This window comes from Tursiops truncatus, chromosome 19 (assembly GCF_011762595.2).
Source record: "Tursiops truncatus isolate mTurTru1 chromosome 19, mTurTru1.mat.Y, whole genome shotgun sequence".
In the NCBI taxonomy this organism is placed as follows: domain Eukaryota; kingdom Metazoa; phylum Chordata; class Mammalia; order Artiodactyla; family Delphinidae; genus Tursiops; species Tursiops truncatus.
The window spans coordinates 53,956,545-53,978,052 of NC_047052.1; the positions used below are offsets into that span (position 1 = coordinate 53,956,545).

Here is a 21,508-nt window from a genome sequence, read left to right on the forward strand (position 1 = left end):
GTTTTTTTTTTTAAAAAAAGAATTTTATTAAATAAAACACTACTTATATAAAATCTTTTAAAAAAGAAATCTAAGACTCTTTGTTTGGTATTAAAAATAATAGTGTCCCTTTTCCTGGGGTCTCTAATTACTTGAACTCATATCCTGGATCTCTTAACACAATCTCCGCCATATAAAAGGCATGAGTGATGCCAGCAAGATGGTAAGACCAATAAACTCAAGGCAATGATTACCCCATGGAGACACCCAGTTAATAACAATATACAACCAAAGGGGGAAAAAATCCTTTGGGAAAACTCTGGAAACCAGTAATAAAGCTGCAGCACTCAAACAAATGACTACCCCCAAAACACTGAACCAAAAAGTGTCCGAAAGATCATGACGATTTGCTAGCCTTTGACTCACTCACTCCCCAGCACACTGCTGTGAGAATGAACACGAGAAAGCCTCCCAAAACCCAGATCTGCCCTCAGGAGGAAATGCAAATCAAAACCCCAGTGAGATATCACCTCACACCCCTCAGATGGGTTACCATCAAAAAAGACAAGAGATAACAAGTGTTGAGCAGAACGTGGAAAAAAGGGATCGCTGCTGGGAAGAATGTAAACTGTTGCAGCCACTATGGAAAACCGTATATAATTTCCTCAAAATATTAAAAAAAAACACCCCGCTATCATATAATGCAGCAATTCCACTGCTGGGTATATATCGAACAAAATAAGATCACTGTCTTAAAAAGATACCTGCATTCCCATATTCATTACAGCAGTATTCACTACAGCCAACACATAGAAACAACCTAAGTGTCCAAAAGATGAATGGATAAAAAAAATCTAGTAGACATACACAATGCAATATTATTTAACCACAGAAAAGAAGGAAATTCTGCTATTTGTACCAACATGGATGGACGTTGAGAGTATATGCTCAGTAAAATAAGTCACACATAAAAACTAATTCTGATGATCTCACTTATAGGTGGAATATATATATATATTCCACCTATAAGTATAATATATATATATATAAGTGGAATATATATATATATATATATATATATATATATATATAGAAGAACAAAAAAGACCAAAGCTAGCAGAAGTAGATCAGAGATAAATGAAATAGAGAATAAAAACTACAGAAAACCACAACTGGGAGGAAGCTTCCCAAATTCCAGCTCCTTCCTTAGGAGGAAATGCAAATCAAAACCACAGTGAGCTATCATCTCACACCTGGTAGAATGGCTATCATCAAAATGTCAAGAGATAATAAGGGGAGGTGAGGATGTGTTGAAAAGGGAACCCAGTGCAATGCTGGTGGGAATGTAAATTGGTGCAGCCACCATGGAAAAGAGTATGGAGCGTTTCTCAAAATATTAAAAAACAAACAAAAAAAGAATGAAACAGGAGGGAAGGAGGCAGGGCACAACCTTTGAAAGAATGACAAAGCCTGAGGACATGACATAAACTGATTAGAACCAAATGGATCCAAGATGACTGACAAGTCAACTTTTTCCACTAGACCTTGAGCCTCAGTATATGCTCACATCAGCAAGCTAAATGACACACCCACAAGGGCCATGACAGTTCCAACACCGACCATAAGGATCAAAAAGTGGGCAGTGGCCCAATTCCTGGAAATCCCCGCCTCTTCCTAAAATAGCTGGAATACTCCTCCCACTCATTAGCCTATGAAATTACCCACCACTATAAAAACTGACCACCCCAGACCCTGGTGCCTTTTCTCACCTTCTGAGATGGCCCACACTCTGTCTGCAGAGTGTGTTTCTCTCTAAATAAATCCACTTCTTACCAATCACTTTGTCTCTCACTGAATTCTTTCTGCCATGAGACATCAAGAACCTGAGCTTCATTAAGTCCTGAAACCAGGTGTGTGATCTCAGTTGGAAGACTGTGGGTTTTGGCCGGGTTCGAGTCCTGGCACGTGGGTTCAAGTCCCAATCTGAGGTGCATGGTTTCACTCCCATAGGATATAGCAATCCCACTTCTGGATACATACTGAAAGGAAATGAAATCACTACCTCAGATATCTGCCCCCCATGCTGCTGCAGCATGATTTACAATAGCCAAGACATGGAAATAACCTAAGTGTCCAACGGTATGTAAATAAATTTTAAAATGGTACACACACAATGGAATATTATTCAGCAATAAAAAAATTAAGTAGTAAATCCTGCTACCTGTACCAGCATGGACAGACCTTCAGGGCATTATTCCAAGTGAAGTAAGTCAGGAGAGAAACACAAATACAGTATGACCTCAATTATATCACACGTAGTGGAATTTTAAAACAAAAACAAAAGCGAAATGATTAGAAAAAGAGTAGAATAGTGGTTGCAGGGGCTGCGGATTGGCAGTTTCAGTTATAAGGCGAGTAAGTTCAGGGGATCTAATACACAGCATGGTGACTGTTGTTAACAATACTGTAATTATATACTTGAATTTGATAAGACAGTAGATGTTAAATGTTCTCACCACACATACACACAAAACTGTAATTATGTGAATTGATGTATGTGTTAACTAAGCTGTGGTAATTATTTAGCAATATATTATATGTATATCAAATCATCACTCTGTACACTTTAAATTTACACCATGTTATGTTTGATTATCTGTCAACAGACCTGGGGAAAAAGAAAATACAAAGGAGTCCACAAAAGAGATCCTGGCTTATCATGTGAATAAGTATTTCAAAAAAAAAAAAAAAAAAAGCAGAGAGAGAGAAAGGAAGAAAAGATGGGAAAAAAAAAAAGATCTCAAAAGACCAAAACAGAGCCAAAGCTCCAGAAGGAAAGAAATAAGAGTAAGATTAGAGATAAAGGAACTAGAAAATTTAAAGAACACAATCACAAAAACTAAAAGTTGGTTCTTTGAGAGACAAAATTTACACTCAGCAAGATTAAGAAAAAATCAGAAGACTCATAGCTAAAATCAGAAATGAAAGAGGGAACATTACAACTGATTACAACTGATGCTACAGAAATCGAAAGGATTCTAAGAGAATAGTATACGCAATTCTATGTGTAAATAAAGAGTGGTAAACCAAGGAGAAATGGCTAAATTTTTAGCAACACGACCTCTGAAGACTGAACAATTCAGAAATACAAAAACTGAACAGACCTATACCTAGTAAGGAGACTGAATCACTAATCAAAAAGCATTCAACAAAGGAAAGCCAGATAGCTTCACTGCAGAATTCTACACAACATTTAAAAACAATGAATGCAAAAAAAACAAAAAAAACAAAAAAAAACAATGAATGCCAATCTTCCTCAAACACTTGCAAAAAAACATGAAGTGGAGGAAATACTTCCAAACTCATTCTATGAGGACAGAATTACTCTAATACTAAAACAGACAAAGACACTGCTAGAAAACCACAGACCAATACCTCTGATGAATACTGATGCAAAAATCACAAATAAAACGATAGTAAACCAAATGCAACACCGCATTAAAAGAATTATACACCACGACCAAGGGGGATATATTTTTGGAATGCAAGGGTGGTTCAACATATAAAAACTTTTCCATGTAAACCTGCACATTAAAAGAGTAAAAGGATAAAAAAAAGCTACACAATCATCTCAATTGATGCAGGAAAACTATTTGAAAAAAGTTAACATGATAAAAAACACTCAGTAAAGTGGAATACAAAACAGCTACCTCAACACAGGAAAGGACATGTATTAAATGGCCAAAACATCATACTCCATGTTGAAAGACTGAAAGCTTTTCCTGGAAGATCACGAACAAGACAACGATACATGCTCTCACTATCTGTATAAAACATATTACTGAAAAAAAATTACTAGAAGTCCTAGCCAGAATAGGAAGAAAAAGAAATAAAAGGTATCCAGATAGAAAAAGGGAAGAAAATTATCTGTTTCCAGCCGATATGATCAATTGTGGAGAAAGACCTGAAGATTCTGCAAAAATCCTGCTAGAACTAATGAATGAATTCAGAAAAGTTGCAAGATATATTACCAACATGTAAAAATCAAGTGTGTTTTTATACATTAACGATGAACAATCTGAATGAAAATTGAGAAAACAATTCCACTGACAATAACATCAAAGAATAAAACACACATAACCTTAGCAAAGAAGATTTGTACACTGTAAACTAAAAACATTGCTGAAAAATATTAGGAAAGATACAAATAAATGCAAAAATATTCCAAGTTCATGGACTGGAATAAAATATTGTCAAGATGTCAATATTACCCAAAACAATCAACATCTTCAATGCAAATACCTAGCAAAAATCCCAAGTGTTTCTTGTAGAAATAGATAATTTCATCCTAAAATGCATATAAAATCTCAAGAGACAAAGAACAGCAAAAACAAGCTTGAAGAGAATAAAGTTGGAGGTCTCCCACTTCCTTATTTCAATACTTAACACTGGGTTTCCCTGGTGGCACAGTGGTTAAGAATCTGCCTGTCAAGGCAGGGGACACGGGTTCGAGCCCTGGTCTGAGAAGATCCCACGTGCCGCAAAGCAACAAAGCCCGTGCGCCACAACTACTGAAGCCCATGCACCCTAGAGCCCGTGCTCTGCAACGGGAGAAGCCACTGCAATGAGAAGCCCACGCACTGCAACGAAGAGTAGCCCTTGCTCACTGCAACTAGAGAAAGCCCGCACACAGCAACAAAGACCCAACACAACCAAAAATAGATAAAAATAAAATAAATAAACTTATAAAAAAATACTTAACACAAAGGTACACTCATCAAAAACAGTGTGGTACTGGCATAAGGACAGAGAGACCAGTGGAACAGAATAGAGAAATAAATGTCAGAAAGAAACAATGTGTATATGGTCAAGTGATGTTCCACAAGGGTGTCAAGACCAGTCAGTGGGGGAATGATAGTGTATTCCACAAAAGATGTTGAGAAAACTGAATATCCACATGCAGAAGAATGTAGCTGGACCACTGGCTTACACCACATACGTCTAAACATGAGCTCCAAAAGTATAAGACTCATAGCAGAAAACAGGAGGAAACCTTCATGACATTGAATTCAGCAATGATCTATCAGACATGACATCAAAAGCACAGGCAACAGAAGTAAAAACGGATAAACTGGACTGCATCAAAATTTACCAGGTATTGTGCATTAAAGCACACTCAGTAGAGTGAAAAGACAATCTACGGCATGGGAAGAATATTTGCAAATCATGTATCTGATAACAGGTTAATATTGGGAATATAGCAAGAATTCTAAAAGGGTCTGATCAGCAATTCCATCATGGGGGTAGGGGTGGATCCCCACACCAACAAGCAATGTCCAGGCATCAGCTGGGTGTCCTACAGTTGAACTCAGTTGGGACACTATCTACCTGGAGATAGTCATATCCGACAGGTTAAGGGCTTGGTGTTATAAAACCGCCCCCTTCACCTCACACTCTAGATGCCAACCTCAAGTCCAGGATGTCACCAGGGCTTCTGACCAGCAGCCTACAGATCAGGGGTTCCAACGATTTATTTGTTAAGAATGTTTCATAGAACTCAGAGAAACATGTTACTTATTAGATCATCAGTTTATTATAAAGGATATAACTCAAGAACAGCCAGCTGGAAGAGATGCATAGGGCAAGGTATGGGGAAAGGGTTCGGGGTTTCCACGCCTTCCCCCAGACCACCATTCTCCCCAAATCCGCACGTGTTCACCAACCTGAAACCTCTCAGAACCCTCTCCTTCTGGGTTTTCATGGAGGCTTCATCACGCAGGCATGACTGATTAAATCAGTGGCTATTGGCAGGCAAACTCAATTTCTAGCCCCTCTCCCCAACCCCTCCAATCAGGGGTGAGACTGAAAGTTCCAACCTTCTAATCACATGGCTGGTTCCCCTGGTGACAGCCCCCCATCTTGAGGGAATTTCCAAAAGTCACCTTATTACCATAAACTCAGCTGTGACTTAAGGGGGTTTGTTATGAATAACAAGACACCCATTCTACCTTCATGGCTCTGAAGTAGTTTTAGAAACTGAGGACAAGACACCTAATATTATACCAAAAGATGCTCCCATTGCTGTTATCATTCAGGAAATTCCAGGAGTTTGGGGAGCTCTGTGCTAGACATGGGGAAAAGGGTCCTCCTCAGAACTGAACCGTGTTGGCACCCAACTCTCAGACTTCCAGCCTCCAGAACGGTGAGAACTAAATTTCTGTTGTTAACAAGCCACCCGGTCTATGGGACTTTGTTAGAGGAGCCAAAACCGACTAAGAGACCTTTGATCTAGCAATTTCATCTCCCTGTATATGTAACAAAGAAACTGAAAGCAGGATCTGGAAGAGATATTTGCATACCCGTGTTCACAGAGGCATTATTCACAATAGCCAAGAGGTGGAAGCAACCCAAGTGTCCACTGACAGATGAATGCACAAAAAGGTGATTATTCAGGCAAAACAACGAAAGACTCAGATCCCGGCATGTGCTACAACATGGATGAACCCTGAGGATGTTACGAAATAAGCCAGTCACAAAAAATACGAGTCCACTTATGAGAGGTTATCAAACACAGTCAACTTCATGGAAACAGAAAGCAGAATGGTGTTTGCTAGGGGCTGCTGAGGGGGGATAATGGGGAGAAATCAAGTGAGTTTAAATACTCATGGTCATCAACTGAATCTATAGTCAAACAACAAGAAAAACGTGGTATATGTTAACTCTTCTAAGCTCAAATGATGTAAAACATTATGAAAGTTATTTGACACAATAAAAAAAAGAACATGTATTAGTAGACACATAATTATTTCGAATCAATCAATAATATGCAATGTGTCTAAAATTAATCAATTAGACTTCATAAATATCATCAGGAGAACAGAAGTAACCTTATGGAGACAACAGGTGAATGGCCCTCATGGGGGAGGACTTGCATTAATGGGCGCTGTAGTAACAGCAGTTCCGTGCAGAAACATTTTCTGGCCGTGGCGTGGAGACTGATGGAGGAGACCCACGTGCGCAGAGGTGGTGACCAACACACACAGCAGATAAGCTGGAGGACAAGAGCACAGCACCAGTAGGAGGGACAACGGGGACCAGGTGCACTTTATATGAAGCTAATGAAAGGAAGATGGGGAACAAGACGGTCTTCTAGTGTTCACTCAAGAATGCAATTTCCAGAAGAGGGACTGGGAGTTTGGGATTAGCAGATGCAAACTATTACATATGTGTATGAATGAATCACTTTGCTGTACACCAGAAACTAACACAACATTGTAAATCAATTATACTCCAATATAAAATAAACTAAAAAAAGAAAAGGAATGGAGTTTCCAGAACGTTAGAAGTTTTGCAGGAAATACAGGTGTCAGAAACAACAGTGGAGAAGTTCATAAAGTGCAAGAAATGGGCTAAATTTTCTATAAAACACAACGCATATATAAGCATTAATTCACTATATCAACATGGACATTATGAACCTAGACAGGGAGCATGATTATTAGAATATCACAGTCATGCCCCAAAATAAAAACTCAGTGAAATTTATATAAAATTCAACAAATTATGTACAGAAAATTGAAAACATACAATAGAAAAAGCAATGCATTTTATATAACAAATTATGGCAAGGCAATCAAGTGGTATTCCCGGGATTAAGAGAGTGACAATAAAAATACACATATTCTCAAGATATTAAAAATCTCAACTTAAAAATTGTAATAAATTTAATATTTGGTACTCAGGTGAAAAGAAGTAGAAGGAATTAATGAGACTATGTTTTCAAAATATTCTGGACTAAGTGTAGGATTTAGGGAAACAGCTGCTGAGCCATACCCCCAACTCTAAAGGAGGAAATACTGTAATATATAGAAAACAATATCCACTCCCTAATCCCCCCCCCACACACACTGCAAATATGAAACAGAGAACACAAAGAGTAGCAGCGGCTTAAACACAACAAATTACGGTACTTCACTGAAGGTATCATTCAGCTTCATAAGTTCCCTCACTAAATTGCTTCAAAATAACGTGTTGAGGTAGAATGAACAATGGCACACACAGAGGATAAAAAATGTGGTATGGACAATAGTTTAGTCAACAGCCTCAGAGATATGAGCATATGATCTTCATAACAAATGTTCCCAGCAGAAATTCGTGTGTTATTTATTGTGGCACAAAGGGGATGGTCATTCGCATATGTGAACACCATTGTCACAGTGTCCTTGAGAGATGCTTTCATGACACTCCTCCAAACTGGAAAGATTACTGAAAACACTTATCAGTCAGGCTCTCCTGATACTTTCCACCTCAGTATCCTGGGACATGCTGACCACTCTACTGAGTAGCTTCAAGTGGTGCTTCTTATGTAGCAGGATAACGTCGCAAGATATGAGTGACAGTATTCTCCATCAAGAATTTTGTTACCAAGGAAACCCGCTCCACAGGAGAATCCACCAAAAATCGTCCGTTACTTAAAGGTGGATGACCACGGCAAAAAAATAGGATAAAATTTCAGACCCTAGGACTGTGTATTTCAGAAGCAAGTTTCAGGGGCAAATTCATGCAAACTTAAGAGAATATGAAATCTGGAAGAGTCTATATTACCCAACTAGATAGAGTAGTGCAAGAGGCAGGAAGATACAAGATGTGGGGTCAGATATTGTAGGATCTTGAGAAGGGACCATGTGCTCTATCCACAGATGCCAAGCTAAGAGCCTGAAAGACTGGCATATGCTCCTCATGTAGGACTGGGGATTAAAAAGATATCTCTGTCCACCGTCTTTACAGTATTCCTAAGTAACAATCACAGATGATCCAACCCACCTCCCGTTACACACCCCCAAGCTGTGTGACAAAAATAGAACAGGGGCTTCCCTGGTGGTGCAGTGGTTGAGAATCTGCCTGCCAATGCAGGGGACACAGGTTCGAGCCCTGGTCTGGGAAGATCCCACATGCCGCGGAGCAACTGGGCCCGTGAGCCACAGCTACTGAGCCTGCGCGTCTGGAGCCTGTGCTCCGCAACAAGAGAGGCCGCGACAGTGAGAGGCCCGCGCACCGCAATGAAGAGTGGCCCCCGCTCACCGCAACTAGAGAAAGCCCTCGCACAGAAATGAAGACCCAACACAGCCAAAATAAATTTAAAAAAAGAAGAACAGGAGGAAGGGTGGAGGGATTTGAACAGGCAGGCAGGGCTTGAGACAGCCCCATGCAGGTTCTGGGGTGACAGATGGAATCGAAGAGCAGCCAGTGTTTTCTCATCTCTTGATTAGGTCTCCTAAGTACAGCAAATGGAGATGGAACTGGGAAAGGTCCAGGGGTTAGGACTGTGGAGGTGTCAGCTCTGATCCATATGGACTAAGAACTAAGCGTCTGATGGAATCAAGAACAGAACGAGAGACCAAGGGGAAAAGAGACCCCTTTCAAACATCCCGTCCCACGCTCCTCAAGGAGCCAAAGAGTTCACAGGAGCCAGATGACGGGGTGTAGATCATGGTAAAAATCTGCCTTTGTCTGTTTTGGAGCTGCAGCACCCCTGAAGGATGAAAAGACACATTTTACATGTTGAAGGACAGAGTGGTAAGTTAGGGAGGAGAAAAATTTCCTCTGAGAGTTCACAAGAAATAAACTTCTGTTTTCCCATAGAACTCTCCCACTTAAGGAAAGTTTCCCAAACACTATTAATGGTGAGGTTTCCTCTCTGCTCTTCTGAGCTCCGACCTGTGTTGGCACCTCTGATACGTTCCCATTCATTTGATTTTTTGCTATTTTTCACTTCACTCTGCAGAGCCCAGAGCTCTTTCCCTTGCTCCAAAATGGAGACAATATTCACAACAGAAACAGAAATTCGTACTCATAAAAAGAACGGAACATGGTGTCCTGTGGTGTTTCCAGAATCCCAGTTCCTTGTTCAGCTGAGGAGTGAGGACATTACACATGGGTCTGGAGAAACATTTCACAAATTCATCCACCGCCTCCTTCTGAATACACAGGCAACAGTATAATATGCAGACATCTAGCTCTCTTCCTAGAACTACTGAATCAAAAGCACAGGGGTAGAAAACAAGAAATTTGATATATTAAGGGTTTGCCATTGGGCTTTGTAAATACTGAAGCTCTGGAACAACTAGTATATCATGAAATGGGCAGATTCCTGAAGAAAAGCAATTTTAAACTCCTGATGTCGAATCATAAAGCTTTTCACGTCTGAGTCAATGGGGCTTTCAGGTCAGTCAAGCAAAACAGGGCCTCCCAAGAGGCACACAAGGGAAAATGCAAATATACACAAGGGCAGATCCCAACTTCTAGAGAGAAGTTATCCTCACCCAGGGAGAGCAGGTTCCCGTAGGTCTCCAACATCACGTCCCTGTACAAGGCCCTCTGAGCAGGGTCCAGGCATTCCCACTCTTCCCGAGAGAACGTGATGGCCACATCCTCAAAGGTCACCTGTCCCTGAAACAAAAGATACATCTCACCAAGGGGCCACGAGGAGAGTTCTTACCGTCACATAAAAGGAGAAGAGAGAGGATCAAGCGGGTTGAAGACTGCGTTCTGACAGATGTGAGTAAAGGCATTTTGAGCAAGTTATATGCCTGAAATTTTAGTTTCTTTGCTTCCACAAAAGATTACGATATCCTCCGAGTCAGTGTGGATTACTGGTTTTTGTGGATGATACACGAAATATACAAGTAAAAATGCAACACGGGTTGTCTACACAGGAGTGTCAGATGTTACGTTCCACACATTGAGGGTATTTGGTATGCAGATGAGCTAGGACATGAGTGGTGTCTTCAGAGGCGACTCCACAGTGGCTTTACCGAGAGATCAGGATCTTAAAATTGTGATGAGGATAACAAAGAACAATGATGAAACGCACGTGAACACGTCCTATGTGCTAAGCATCACGCTTGAGACTTGACATATATTAACTTGTTATCGACATAATAGCTCATTAGAGAAAGACCTGTTCTCACTTTGCAGAGGAGAAAACTGTGTCACAGACACTCTAAGAAACTCGCCTCAGATCAAATAGCTAAGAAATGACACAGCGAGCACCTGAACTCAGGTGGTCGGCCCCTAATCAAACCTAAACAATCAAACAGTTAAGTACAGCATGAAAAGTACCCTGACAGAGGGCTCCCTGAAAAACCCTGAAACGTAAAAGGAGAACAAAGTGCAAATGCATAAAAAACCATATATAAATACATACGTGTCTACACATAATGTTACCATTTTTGCTACTATTTAAATTATTAATGGGATAGTGTAAAAGAGGATTAACATGTAATTTCAACTGCTAAAAAAATATAAAATTTATAAAATGACATTTTATAAAAGCCATGGACTTTCACATCCATGCACTAATGCACACACATGTAGACACACCATTCACTAAAATGAGAGCAGCTGTCTCAACATATTTTGGATGATTTTTTAAATGATCATTTTGATCAATGTATTTCAACATCTCTGGGACAATGAAAATGTACTAAGTGTACTTAATTTAGTTTGTCAACATTATTCTATAGTAGGTTAGTAAAAAACAGATACAAACATGAAGAAATATATAATGCTTTAATGTCTGTAAAATACATATACTCAAAAATACAAATATAATTTTATCCATTTAAATTTAGATATGTAGCTATTAAAAAAAGCCAAACCAAGTTTGTTTATTCCAGTAATAAAATACTGATTCAAAATTGGAAGGGTTATTAGTGGTGCACATTAATTTAACAGATTAAGGAAAGAAATTATCAAAATAGTAGAGTTGAAAAATTCTTGGATAATTAAAAATCATGACAAAAAGAATGCTAAAAAAAAAACAACCAAACTTTTATTGAGCAAACTGAAGCATCAGAGAAGACTGGCAAGTCCGAAGAAGGGCATTTTGGAAGGACAGACAAAATAATCAATTGACAATACGACTTTACCTGATTCACAGCCATTCCTGACTCCTTTTCTTTCCTCTCCCTCCTCTTCTGGGCTTCTTCCTCAGACAACATGAGTCTTTAGAGGTTGACCTTGAAAGTTGGAAAGATGCTGTTTAATGCTTAGAATCAACACACCCCCTTCCTGAGTCACCACCACACACACAGGGAAGCCCTCAGCATGTGGAACAGACGGTCCTCTGCTGCCCACTGTCCCAGGAGGGACTCAGGACAGTAACTCCCACACAGAGTCCAACAGGTGAGTTTCCCACCCTTGCTTCAGATCAGGCTCCCCTCCTGGTGAGGCCCTCACGTACCCAGCAGCAGCGGGCACCTCAGCTGGACCCGACGATCCCCTGCAGGTCACAGACCAGCCCTGATCCATCCCCGCGCAGAGCAGAGCCCTCACCCTCAGCCCAGATCTCAGCCCTCAGGAACGGGGGGACCCAGAGTCCTGATGCTCAGTGACGCATCCAGATTGGAATCACCTGAGGCAACATAAATATTATCGAGCTTTGGTCCCACACTGACTACATGAAGAGGGTACCTGGTCAGAGGGTACCTGGAGCAACATAAATATTATCGAGCTTTGGTCCCACACTGACTACATGAAGAGGGCACCTGGTCAGAGGGTACAAAGCACGTCTATGCATAAAGCCGCATCGATCTGATGGGGAGCCTGGGTTGAGCACCACTCACAGGAGGCAGGCCCAGCACAGCCCCCACTTTCTTATTCTTTCCCAGCTTTACTGAGGTGTAACTGACGAATTAAAATGATGTAAATGTAAGGTATACAAAGTGATCCTCTGACAGATGTGTATACTGTGAATAATTATCACAATCAAGTAATTACAGTTCCATCAACCCACAATTACCATTTTGTGTCTGTGTGGTGAGAACACTTATTTATATTTATTTATATTTATTCTCTCTGCAAAGTTCAAGCATATAGAAATACACTACAATTAACTACAGTCAGCATGCTGCACACTAGCTCCCCAGAACTTACTCATTTTACAACTGCAAGTTTACCCCTTTGACCAAAATCTCCCCATTTTCACCAACTCCCAGACCTCGGTAACCACCATTCTACTCTCTGGTTCTATGAGTTTAACTTTTTCAGTTTCCACACATTAGCGAGATCAGACAGTATGTCTTTCTAGGTCTGGCTTAGTTTACTCAGCAGAATGTTCTCCATGTTCATCCACGGTGTCGTAAACGGCAGGACCCTTCATTTTTACGGCTGAATAATAATAGTTCATGGTATGTATGTAACACATTTTTGTTACGCATTTGTCTGCCACCAGACCTTTGTGTTGTTTCTACATCTTAGCTGCTATGACTAACGCAGGAATGCTCACAGGAGTGCAGCTATCTCCTTCCAAATACTGATTTTGTCTCCTTTGCATCAACAGCCAGAATGGCCTTGCTAGGCGGTCTGCCTGACCTATTTTCAAGTTTTGAAGAAACCTCCACACTGAGTTCCACAACTGCTGTACCATTTACATTCCCACCAACAGTGTAGGAGGGTTCCCTTTTATCCTCACCCTTGCCAATACTTGTTATCTCTTATCCACTGGCTAACAGCCATTCTGAAAGGTGTGACACCTCCTTGTGGGTCTGCTCTCCCCTGAGGCCTGGTTCTCACCAGGACTCAGCCAATGGAAGGGGAAGAAGCAGAAGGAAACGTGCAGGGCAGGCGTTATGGACCAGAGGTGGGGGTGAGGGAGTGGCTGGCATGTTAAATGGGAGAGAGAAGGCTCCACTCAGACGCTGACATCAGACCACAGACCTGGCGGAGGAAGCGTGTTTGCCACCTGGGTCTGAGGGACAGCCCCTGTGAGGGCCCTGGGACAGCAGGAACCTTGACCCCAGGAAAAGGAAGGAGCCTTGGGTGGCTACAGCAGGGTGAGGAGGTGGGCGGGAGGGGAGGTCAGAGAGGCACCGGGGGAAGCTGATGATGAAGGGCCTTGGTCTCCAAGCATTTTTCTTCCATAAGAAAAAAAGAATTTTAGCAACCACGTATTCCATCACTCGTTTTAAGTAAACATCTAATAGTTTTGTATCTTACATTTTAGAACAATTACACATAATGTAGTGTTTTATATATTTTATATACATACCAAAATGTTCATCAGAGCCCCAGGAAGGATGGTGTCGCAAGATGTGTTAGACGGCAGGGGGAACACGGTCAGGGATCTCAAGGAGTCAGTTTCAGACAAATTAAGGCGGAGATGCCTGTTAGATGTCCCAGCAGAGATGTCGAGGAGACAGCTGGACACAGGATTCCAGACTTTAAGGGAGAGATGTGGGCTTGAGAGGGCAAACTGGGAGACGGGCAAGTGGTGTTGAAAACTCATGAGAAGAGATGATGGGGAAAGGCAGCGGATGTAGACAAGAGAAGAGGTTCAACGACTAAAACTTTTGGAGGCTGCCATGTTCAGAAACCAGGGTGTTCAGAAAAATTCATCAGAGGACAGCAAGAAGGGAACAGGGAAGTGAGAAGAAAATTGAAGCAAACGGACTTTTAAAGGTTAAATCAGTCTTTCAAGAAAATCAGTCTTTCAAGGAAGAAGGAGTGATCCAGTGCGCAACATGCTGCCGATACAACAAGCAAGATGAGAAGAGGAAATAAATTATTCGATTGAGCGATGAGGTCATTGGTGACTCTGGAAAAGAAAGTATCAGTAGATGGTGGATGTGAAAGCTTGATTGGGTGGGGTTCACAGGGGAACTAGAGGCAAGAATTGAAGACAAAGAACATAAATAAGTTTGTAGTATATTGTGCTCTGAAATGGAGCATAGAGAAAAGGTACTTAGTAGTGGGGAAAATGTAGTTAATTAAGAATGTTTTGTTTTTTTGTGGTTTTTTTTTGCGGTACACGGGCCCCTCACTGTTGTGGCCTCTCCCGTTGCGGAGCACAGGCTCCGGACACGCAGGCTCAGCGGCCATGGCTCACGGGCCCAGCCACTCCGCGGCATGTGGGATCTTCCCAGACTGGGGCACGAACCCGTGTCCCCTGCATCGGCAGGCGGACTCTCAACCACTGCACCACCAGGGAAGCCCAAGAATGCTTTGTTTTAAAGATGGTAGAGTGAGCTTCCCTGGTGGCACAGTGGTTGAGAATCCGCCTGCCAATGCAGGGGACACAGGTTCCAGCCCTGGTCCGGGAGGATCCCACATGCCACGGAGCAACTAAGCCTGTGCGCCACAACTACTGAGCCTGCGCTCTAGAGCCCTCGAGCCACAACTATTGAGCCTGCGTGCCGCAACTACTGAAACCCACATGCCTAGAGCCCGTGCTCTGCAACAAGAGAAGCCACTGCAATGAGAAGCCCGAGCATCGCAACAAAGAGTAGCCCCCGCTTGCTGCAACTAGAGAAAGTCTGCGTGCAGCAACGAAGACCCAACACAGCCAAAATAAATAAATAAATTAATTTTTTTTAAAAAAAGAAAGAGTGCTACTTCCAATAGAACATCTTTAAAAAAATAAAGATGGTAGAGTGCATAAAAAGGTTTTGGCATGTGTGTGTGTGTTGGTCCTTGTGTGTAAGATGGGCAACACCACCATTTGTGTATGCTGATGAAAATAAACCCCTAAAAGTCAAATACATGATGCAGTGGAGGAAGGATGCCATGCGGTCCTGACACAGAGTGAAGTTGGCAACAAGGGCACAATCGCAGGGTCAGCCGCAGCCAGGAGCAGGGACAGACTCTTCACAGTCGATACTGAGGAGACAACACAGGCCCTGAGGCAGATGGGTGAGCCAGTTAGAGGAGATCTCTTCCCTTCGCTCCAGGGGCTCAATGAAGAAGAAACAGGGCCTTTGAGAGAAAAGATGGGAGAGGATGTATTGGACTTATGAGGGCCTGTAAAGGAAAGGCATGGAGCAGACACATAGGGAATGTGAGGGAACAGAGCCAGGAATCTGAAGTGAGACCAGTCAATCTGGGGGTGTGCTTTCTCCAGCTGTGATGAGCCACACGGGGACAGCACAGAGGAGGCACAGCTGGATGTGATGGGGATGCCAGGGAGGGCAAGGAAGTAGAGGGCCACAGGAGAATGAGTGCACACGTCCTTTGCTTTGGGGCATCTGACTTGCACGGCTGTAAGTAAGTGACAGGGTGTGCTTGTCTCCATTATGGAAAAACAGCCTGGATAAGGTAGGGGAGTGTATCCCACTGGCTTATCATTTTACCCCTGATGCAGAGAAAACAAGCCTGGACTATGGTACATACTCCATATGTAGTCAGAAAATTAATGAGAAGAACACAGAGTGAAACTCGTACACCCTCCGGCATGGTCTTCACTTTGGGGGACAGATGTGTGCAGGGATCCTTTGCCCTGGAAAGAGTGAGGAAGGAGCTGACCAGGAACAGCAGAAATGGGTCTAGCCGAGGGTCCTCCATCCAGACAATGCCCCTTACCCTCAACAAGTGCAAAGGGCAAGTGTAAGCTCAACCGGGACCGCAGTGACCTCAACCAAGGGGTAGCCCTCAGGCTGAGCAAGACCCATTTCGGAAATTAAAGAGGCTAAAATCAGCAGAAAAAGGAGAGGCCTCCCGGCTGCCTAGACCCCTCGATGGAGAAAAGGTCTCAGTGTCTAGGATTTCTCACTCTGCAATGACATTGGCTTAAAAAAAAAAATCACAACCTGGGACTTCCCTGGCGGCCCAGTGGTTAAGACTCTGTCCTTCCAACGCAGGGGGCACAGGTTCGATCCCTGGTCAGGGAAGTAAGATCCCATATGCTGCGGTGGGGCCGGGGGGTGGGAGGGTCACAGCCTGAAATCCTGACTTGATTGGGTTGGTTGGGATTGTGCAAAGCAACAGCAGAAGCACAGCAGGAAGTGGGTGTCTGAACCGAACAGTAGAGGGGAAGCTGGAAGACTTGAGGGAGGCAAGGCACAAAGAGAGAAAACACGTTTCTTCCTCAAGTCACCTACCTGGGAAACCACCAGCACTGCCATTCTAGCGAACACAACAGAGAAACGTGTATGAAGGGCGAGTGTGTGTTGGGTAGGAACACAAGTTCCTTTCTGTCATCTGACCTCATCAGCTCACCCCATTCTACACTCTACTAACTGCTGAGCCCCAGATCCACTGGTGAGTATGAACAGAGCTTTTCCTTCATCCCACTCCTGAGTTTTCCCGCAAATACCAGGGCTGTAACTCCCCAAATGAGGCTCCCCTTCCTGTCTCCAAATTCCCTTCTCAGACCATAGCAGCCCTTCTCACTGGTTCCGCATTTAGTTTAAAATATCTTGCTCATCTGCTCCCCAGCTGCCTTGTGACTGTTGTGTGTGTGTGTGTGTGTGTGTGTGTGTGTGTGTGTGTGTGTGGTGTTTTGGGACAGATGTGCAGAGGACAGCAGAGAACCCACCACTGGCCTGGTAGGAGGAAAGTAGAAGCTGCATTTTCCCAACAATGAGCCTTTGTACTTCAATTCACCTTGGTGTTGACTGCCCCCGATTCCTGGAACAATCATTCCCCGAGTCATAGGGCGTTATGGCCCCTCTCAAGTTGTGTCCATAGACACATCCCCCACAGGTCCTCCGTATGAAACTTTTCTGCCATCTGCAGCTTAAGACCCAATGTTTCCCTTCTGGAGTCATACAGACTTACGAAGTCTCATGTGGCCCAAGACACTCCCAAGACACCCCATAATGATCCCTTATCCTACTATGAAACCCCACAAAACATTCCAAACCCTAATAACTCATGCATTTAGATGGAACAGTACACATGAAGACCCTCGAGGACCCACTAGACTGAAGACACCACATTTTCATTCAGTGACCTCAGCACAAACACTGTCATCTCCAAAAACTACTACTAAGAGAGGTGTCTCCAGTGATGCACATGTCCCAACAAGACCCCAGCATCTTTGAAGAAAACACTCCAAATTCTCTTACGTATCTTCCAAAATGCTACTGGAACTTTCTTCAGCTGCAACTCAAAATATCTCAAAACACAAAAGGTAACCCAGAAAATGATCTCTGAAGGTTTTCCCTGTAATTACTATATGGGATGCATGATGATTCTTGCCTTCCCAAAAGATCCCACAGACGTCACTGAGTGGCGTGGATTCTGTGGGACACCCTCTAGGCACCCGTTAGGACCAACACCCCATCCTCCTACATACAGAGCTCTCCCTGTGGGCTCAGCTCAGGCCTTGATTCTAACAACATCGCAGGAATACATTTCTCTCTGCCAAATCCACTGCCTTCATTCCTCCACAGGTGTGATCATGAGTTACTCGATTAAACCCATGCGTGCAAATCTCAGTCTCCGCATCTGTGTCCCAGGAAACGGGAGCTAAGACACTAGAGCACCCCAAACCATTCCATGCAGCCTGCAACCACCCATCAACCCACTTGCAGATGCTCCAGCCAGAACTGCGGCATCCCTTGGCCAACAGTTCCACACACCCCACGATCCCACAACTCTGCTTGGGACAGGTGCACACACCATTCATTGGGCTCATCTAGAGGCCCACACTTACTTCCGTATCCCTCCGGCAGACACCTACAGGCTCCTCTCCACTTTCTCCATTTTTCCTCCTCTCCTTCACGCATGCCTGAGCAAACAGGGCTGAAAGGCACAGAGACCTATGGGCACAGGATCCCGAGAGGAACACACACAAGCTGCAAACTGAAGGCCACTGGGCATTCAGTATGGAGCTCAAGAAGGTGGTCCTCCTGGAAAAACGCTGAAAGGGGTCAGCTTAGAAATAAGCTCTGGGCAAACGTCTTCATCATGAATAGAGGGGCTCTGTTGGAAGAAGGTTCCAGGTCAATCCAGCCCATTCTTCATCACTTGCAGAGAACAGACAAGAGGTACTTGAGAGGCACATCTACTTAGTAGCTCACAGATCACATAAAAGGGAAGAAAACGCAATACTAGATTGACTGACGGAACTCACTTTCAACTGTTAAAAGATCACTGATATCCTTACCAAGTACTCATTGAAACAGGCCCTCACCCATCCTCTACGTTGCCATCTGTTCTCCCTCATTCTTATTTTCACCTTAGTTTTCCTATTTCTCTGTCAACCGCTCTGTCTCTGCTTCTCCTGATCCCCCTCGCCCACATATTTACCGTGATGTCGACTGAATTAAGATGCCCGCCCAGCGGAAGTGCACATTTTCCAGCGGGGTGGACTTTGAGACCGAAGAACACTGAGCGTCACACGGCTGGCCCAGGTCACCTCCCCCTCTGCGGGGTGAGGGGAAGGGCTGACTAAGAAGCGGAGGCCGGGGGAGCAGAAGGACCGGCCTGAGGAAGACACGAAAAAAGACGGGCGTGATGGAAGGGGGGTGTCAGGAGAGGGGCGGGCTCTCCAGAATCCCGGGACGGGGGAGAGGACGCGGGCTCTACGGGAGCGGGGCGGCCAGGGCTGCCCTCCAGGGGCCGAGAGGACGAGGCTGTGGTGGAGCGAATCCACCTCAAAGAAGAGGACTTCACAGGGGGGGCGGAGGTCAGTAAAGGATTTTAACCAGGAAAACGCAGCGAAAAGAAAAGCCAAAGGAACGAACTAGCCTCAAAGCCATTTCAAACCCAGAGGGAAACGACCCCTGCCCTGTGACGGCGACGTCTGTACTCACTTGGGGCGGAGGGGCAGGTGCGGTAATTTTAAGGTCCGTAGTGACTCCCACACCCAGAGGATGGGTTGAGGTGGGGGTTGTTAAGCGCAAATTTACACTAGAAAGAAGAAACTTACGCTCCGCCTGTGACCTTCGCTCCGCGCTCTCCGCTTCCGGGTCCGTTGACAACTGCGCACGCGCAGAGTTGAGCGGCGGGGGCGGGGCCTGGGCGGAACGCTACCGCGAGCGGCGGGGCGTGGGGCCCGGGTCTGCACCGCCCCAGGAGAAGGCGGGGAAGGGTGCGTCCCTCCGCCTAGCTGCGAAGGCGTAGCTTTCGGCTTTAGGAATACTTGGGTGTCTTTTGCGTTTTATGATGCAGCGTTGTTCCCTGCCTGGATTAAGTTACTGTCTCTAACCGTAAAGCTTACTGTTGTGTGAAACACTTATGATGTTAATAAGATGTTTTCCTCATAACAAGTTGAAAACGGTTTAAGTCAAAAGCTATTTGTGCCAGTGAGTTGCGCCCGAGTCCTGCTAGTGAGGCTGAAGCAATTCAGTGGTGAGGGATCGCTGGTTGGATCCAGGAACATTTCCTGCAATTGGATTTAATTTAAGCAGTTTAAGTAAACCAGAGCTGGAGTTGTCTGTGTAGCGATGCTGACTAGAATGTGACATACAAAACTCTGCCTCTGAATAATGCCATTTGCAGTAACATGGATGGACCTAAAGATTATCATACTAAGTAAGTCAGAAACAAAGACAAATTTCATATGATATCGCTTATATGTGGAATCTTAAAAAAAAATGATACAAATGAACTTATTTACAAAACAGAAACAGACTCACAGACTTAGAGAGGGAACTTATGGTTACCGGGGAGAAAGGGTAGGGGGAGTTTGGGGTTGACATGTACATACTGCTATATATAAAATAGATAACCAACAAGGACCTACTGTATAGCACAGGAAACTCTGCTCAATATTCTGTATTAACTTAATGGGAAAATAATTTTAAAAAGAATAGATACATGTATATGTATAACTGAATCACTTTGCTGTACACCTGAAACTAACAACATTGTTAATCAACTACACTCCAATATAAAATAAAAATTTTTTAAAATTTAAAAATAAAAATACTTGTTTCAGAAAAAAACCCCAACCAAAACCAAAACCAAAACCAAAACTCTGCCTCTGTAGATTCAGCCACTTCATACTGACACCCTACTTGACAGCATTTCCGTTTCTATTCCCTGTTCTCGCAGGAGGCCAACTGGACACTGTGCTCAGTTCCAGAGATTCATAGGGACAAGACTGATAAAAGCAGTTTTCACATATTGAGATATAGGGAAGTCATTCTGGCTTATACATGAGTTAACTTGAATTTGATGTTAAATAAAATAGCCTGTTTGTGGCCTAGCAAACATACATTGTACATCTGCTTTAATTATTAAAGAAAAGGGCACATTGACCAGAACTAAAGAGTGTTCATGCTAAAAATAAAGATTAAATGCCTCTCTTCTTGGGATGCAGATGCTGGCTCTCCTTTTATGATGACTCCTTGGGCTTCCCTGGTGGCACAGTGGTTGGGAGTCCGCCTGCCAATGCAGGGGACACGGGTTCGTGCCCCGGTCCGGGAAGATCCCACATGCCGCGGAGCGGCTGGGCCCCTGAGCCATGGCCGCTGAGCCTGCGCGTCCGGAGCCTGTGCTCCGCAACGGGAGAGGCCACAACAGTGAGAGGCCCGCGTACCGCAAAAAAAAAAAAAGACTCCTTTCCCAAGTGCCAAGGCTATGCTTGCTGACTTGCTGGAGTACGTGCTGATTTGTTCTTTTTTTTTTTTTTTGAAACCCGTAGAAATGTAACCCTGACTTTTTTAATGTTCTTTGTCCTGACAAGATGTAAAAGTGTGGCAGAAAACCCTGCTTCTCTGAAGCAGTTTCTGAGTAATCTGGGAAGCAGGCTCTGGGCTAGTCCTCAGTTTGGCTCAAATAAACGTCATTTCTATTCTTATTA

The 21,508-nt window shown here is 43.6% G+C and overlaps 2 protein-coding genes across 3 annotated transcripts in view; both read right to left on the reverse strand.

Annotated features, from left to right (window-relative positions):
• LOC141275655 (uncharacterized) overlaps positions 1 to 21,508 on the reverse strand; it is a 52,915-nt gene that overhangs the window by 8,518 nt on the left and 22,889 nt on the right. The gene's annotated exons all lie outside the window — the stretch shown is intronic.
• LOC101327038 (zinc finger protein 480-like) lies at positions 1,101 to 19,681 on the reverse strand. 2 transcript variants are annotated; one of them, XM_073796717.1, is made up of 5 exons: positions 19,631 to 19,681; positions 18,413 to 19,185; positions 11,910 to 12,394; positions 10,302 to 10,428; positions 1,101 to 2,018 (listed from the first exon to the last, which is right to left on the reverse strand). In XM_073796717.1, the coding sequence occupies exons 3-5, from the start codon at positions 11,979 to 11,981 to the stop codon at positions 1,978 to 1,980; spliced, it is 240 nt and encodes a 79-aa protein (XP_073652818.1). In that variant the 5' UTR covers positions 11,982 to 12,394; positions 18,413 to 19,185; positions 19,631 to 19,681; the 3' UTR covers positions 1,101 to 1,977. The 2 variants fall into 2 exon arrangements, with proteins under 2 accessions (XP_073652818.1, XP_073652817.1); XM_073796716.1 differs by lacking the exon at positions 1,101 to 2,018 and adding an exon at positions 2,048 to 9,511.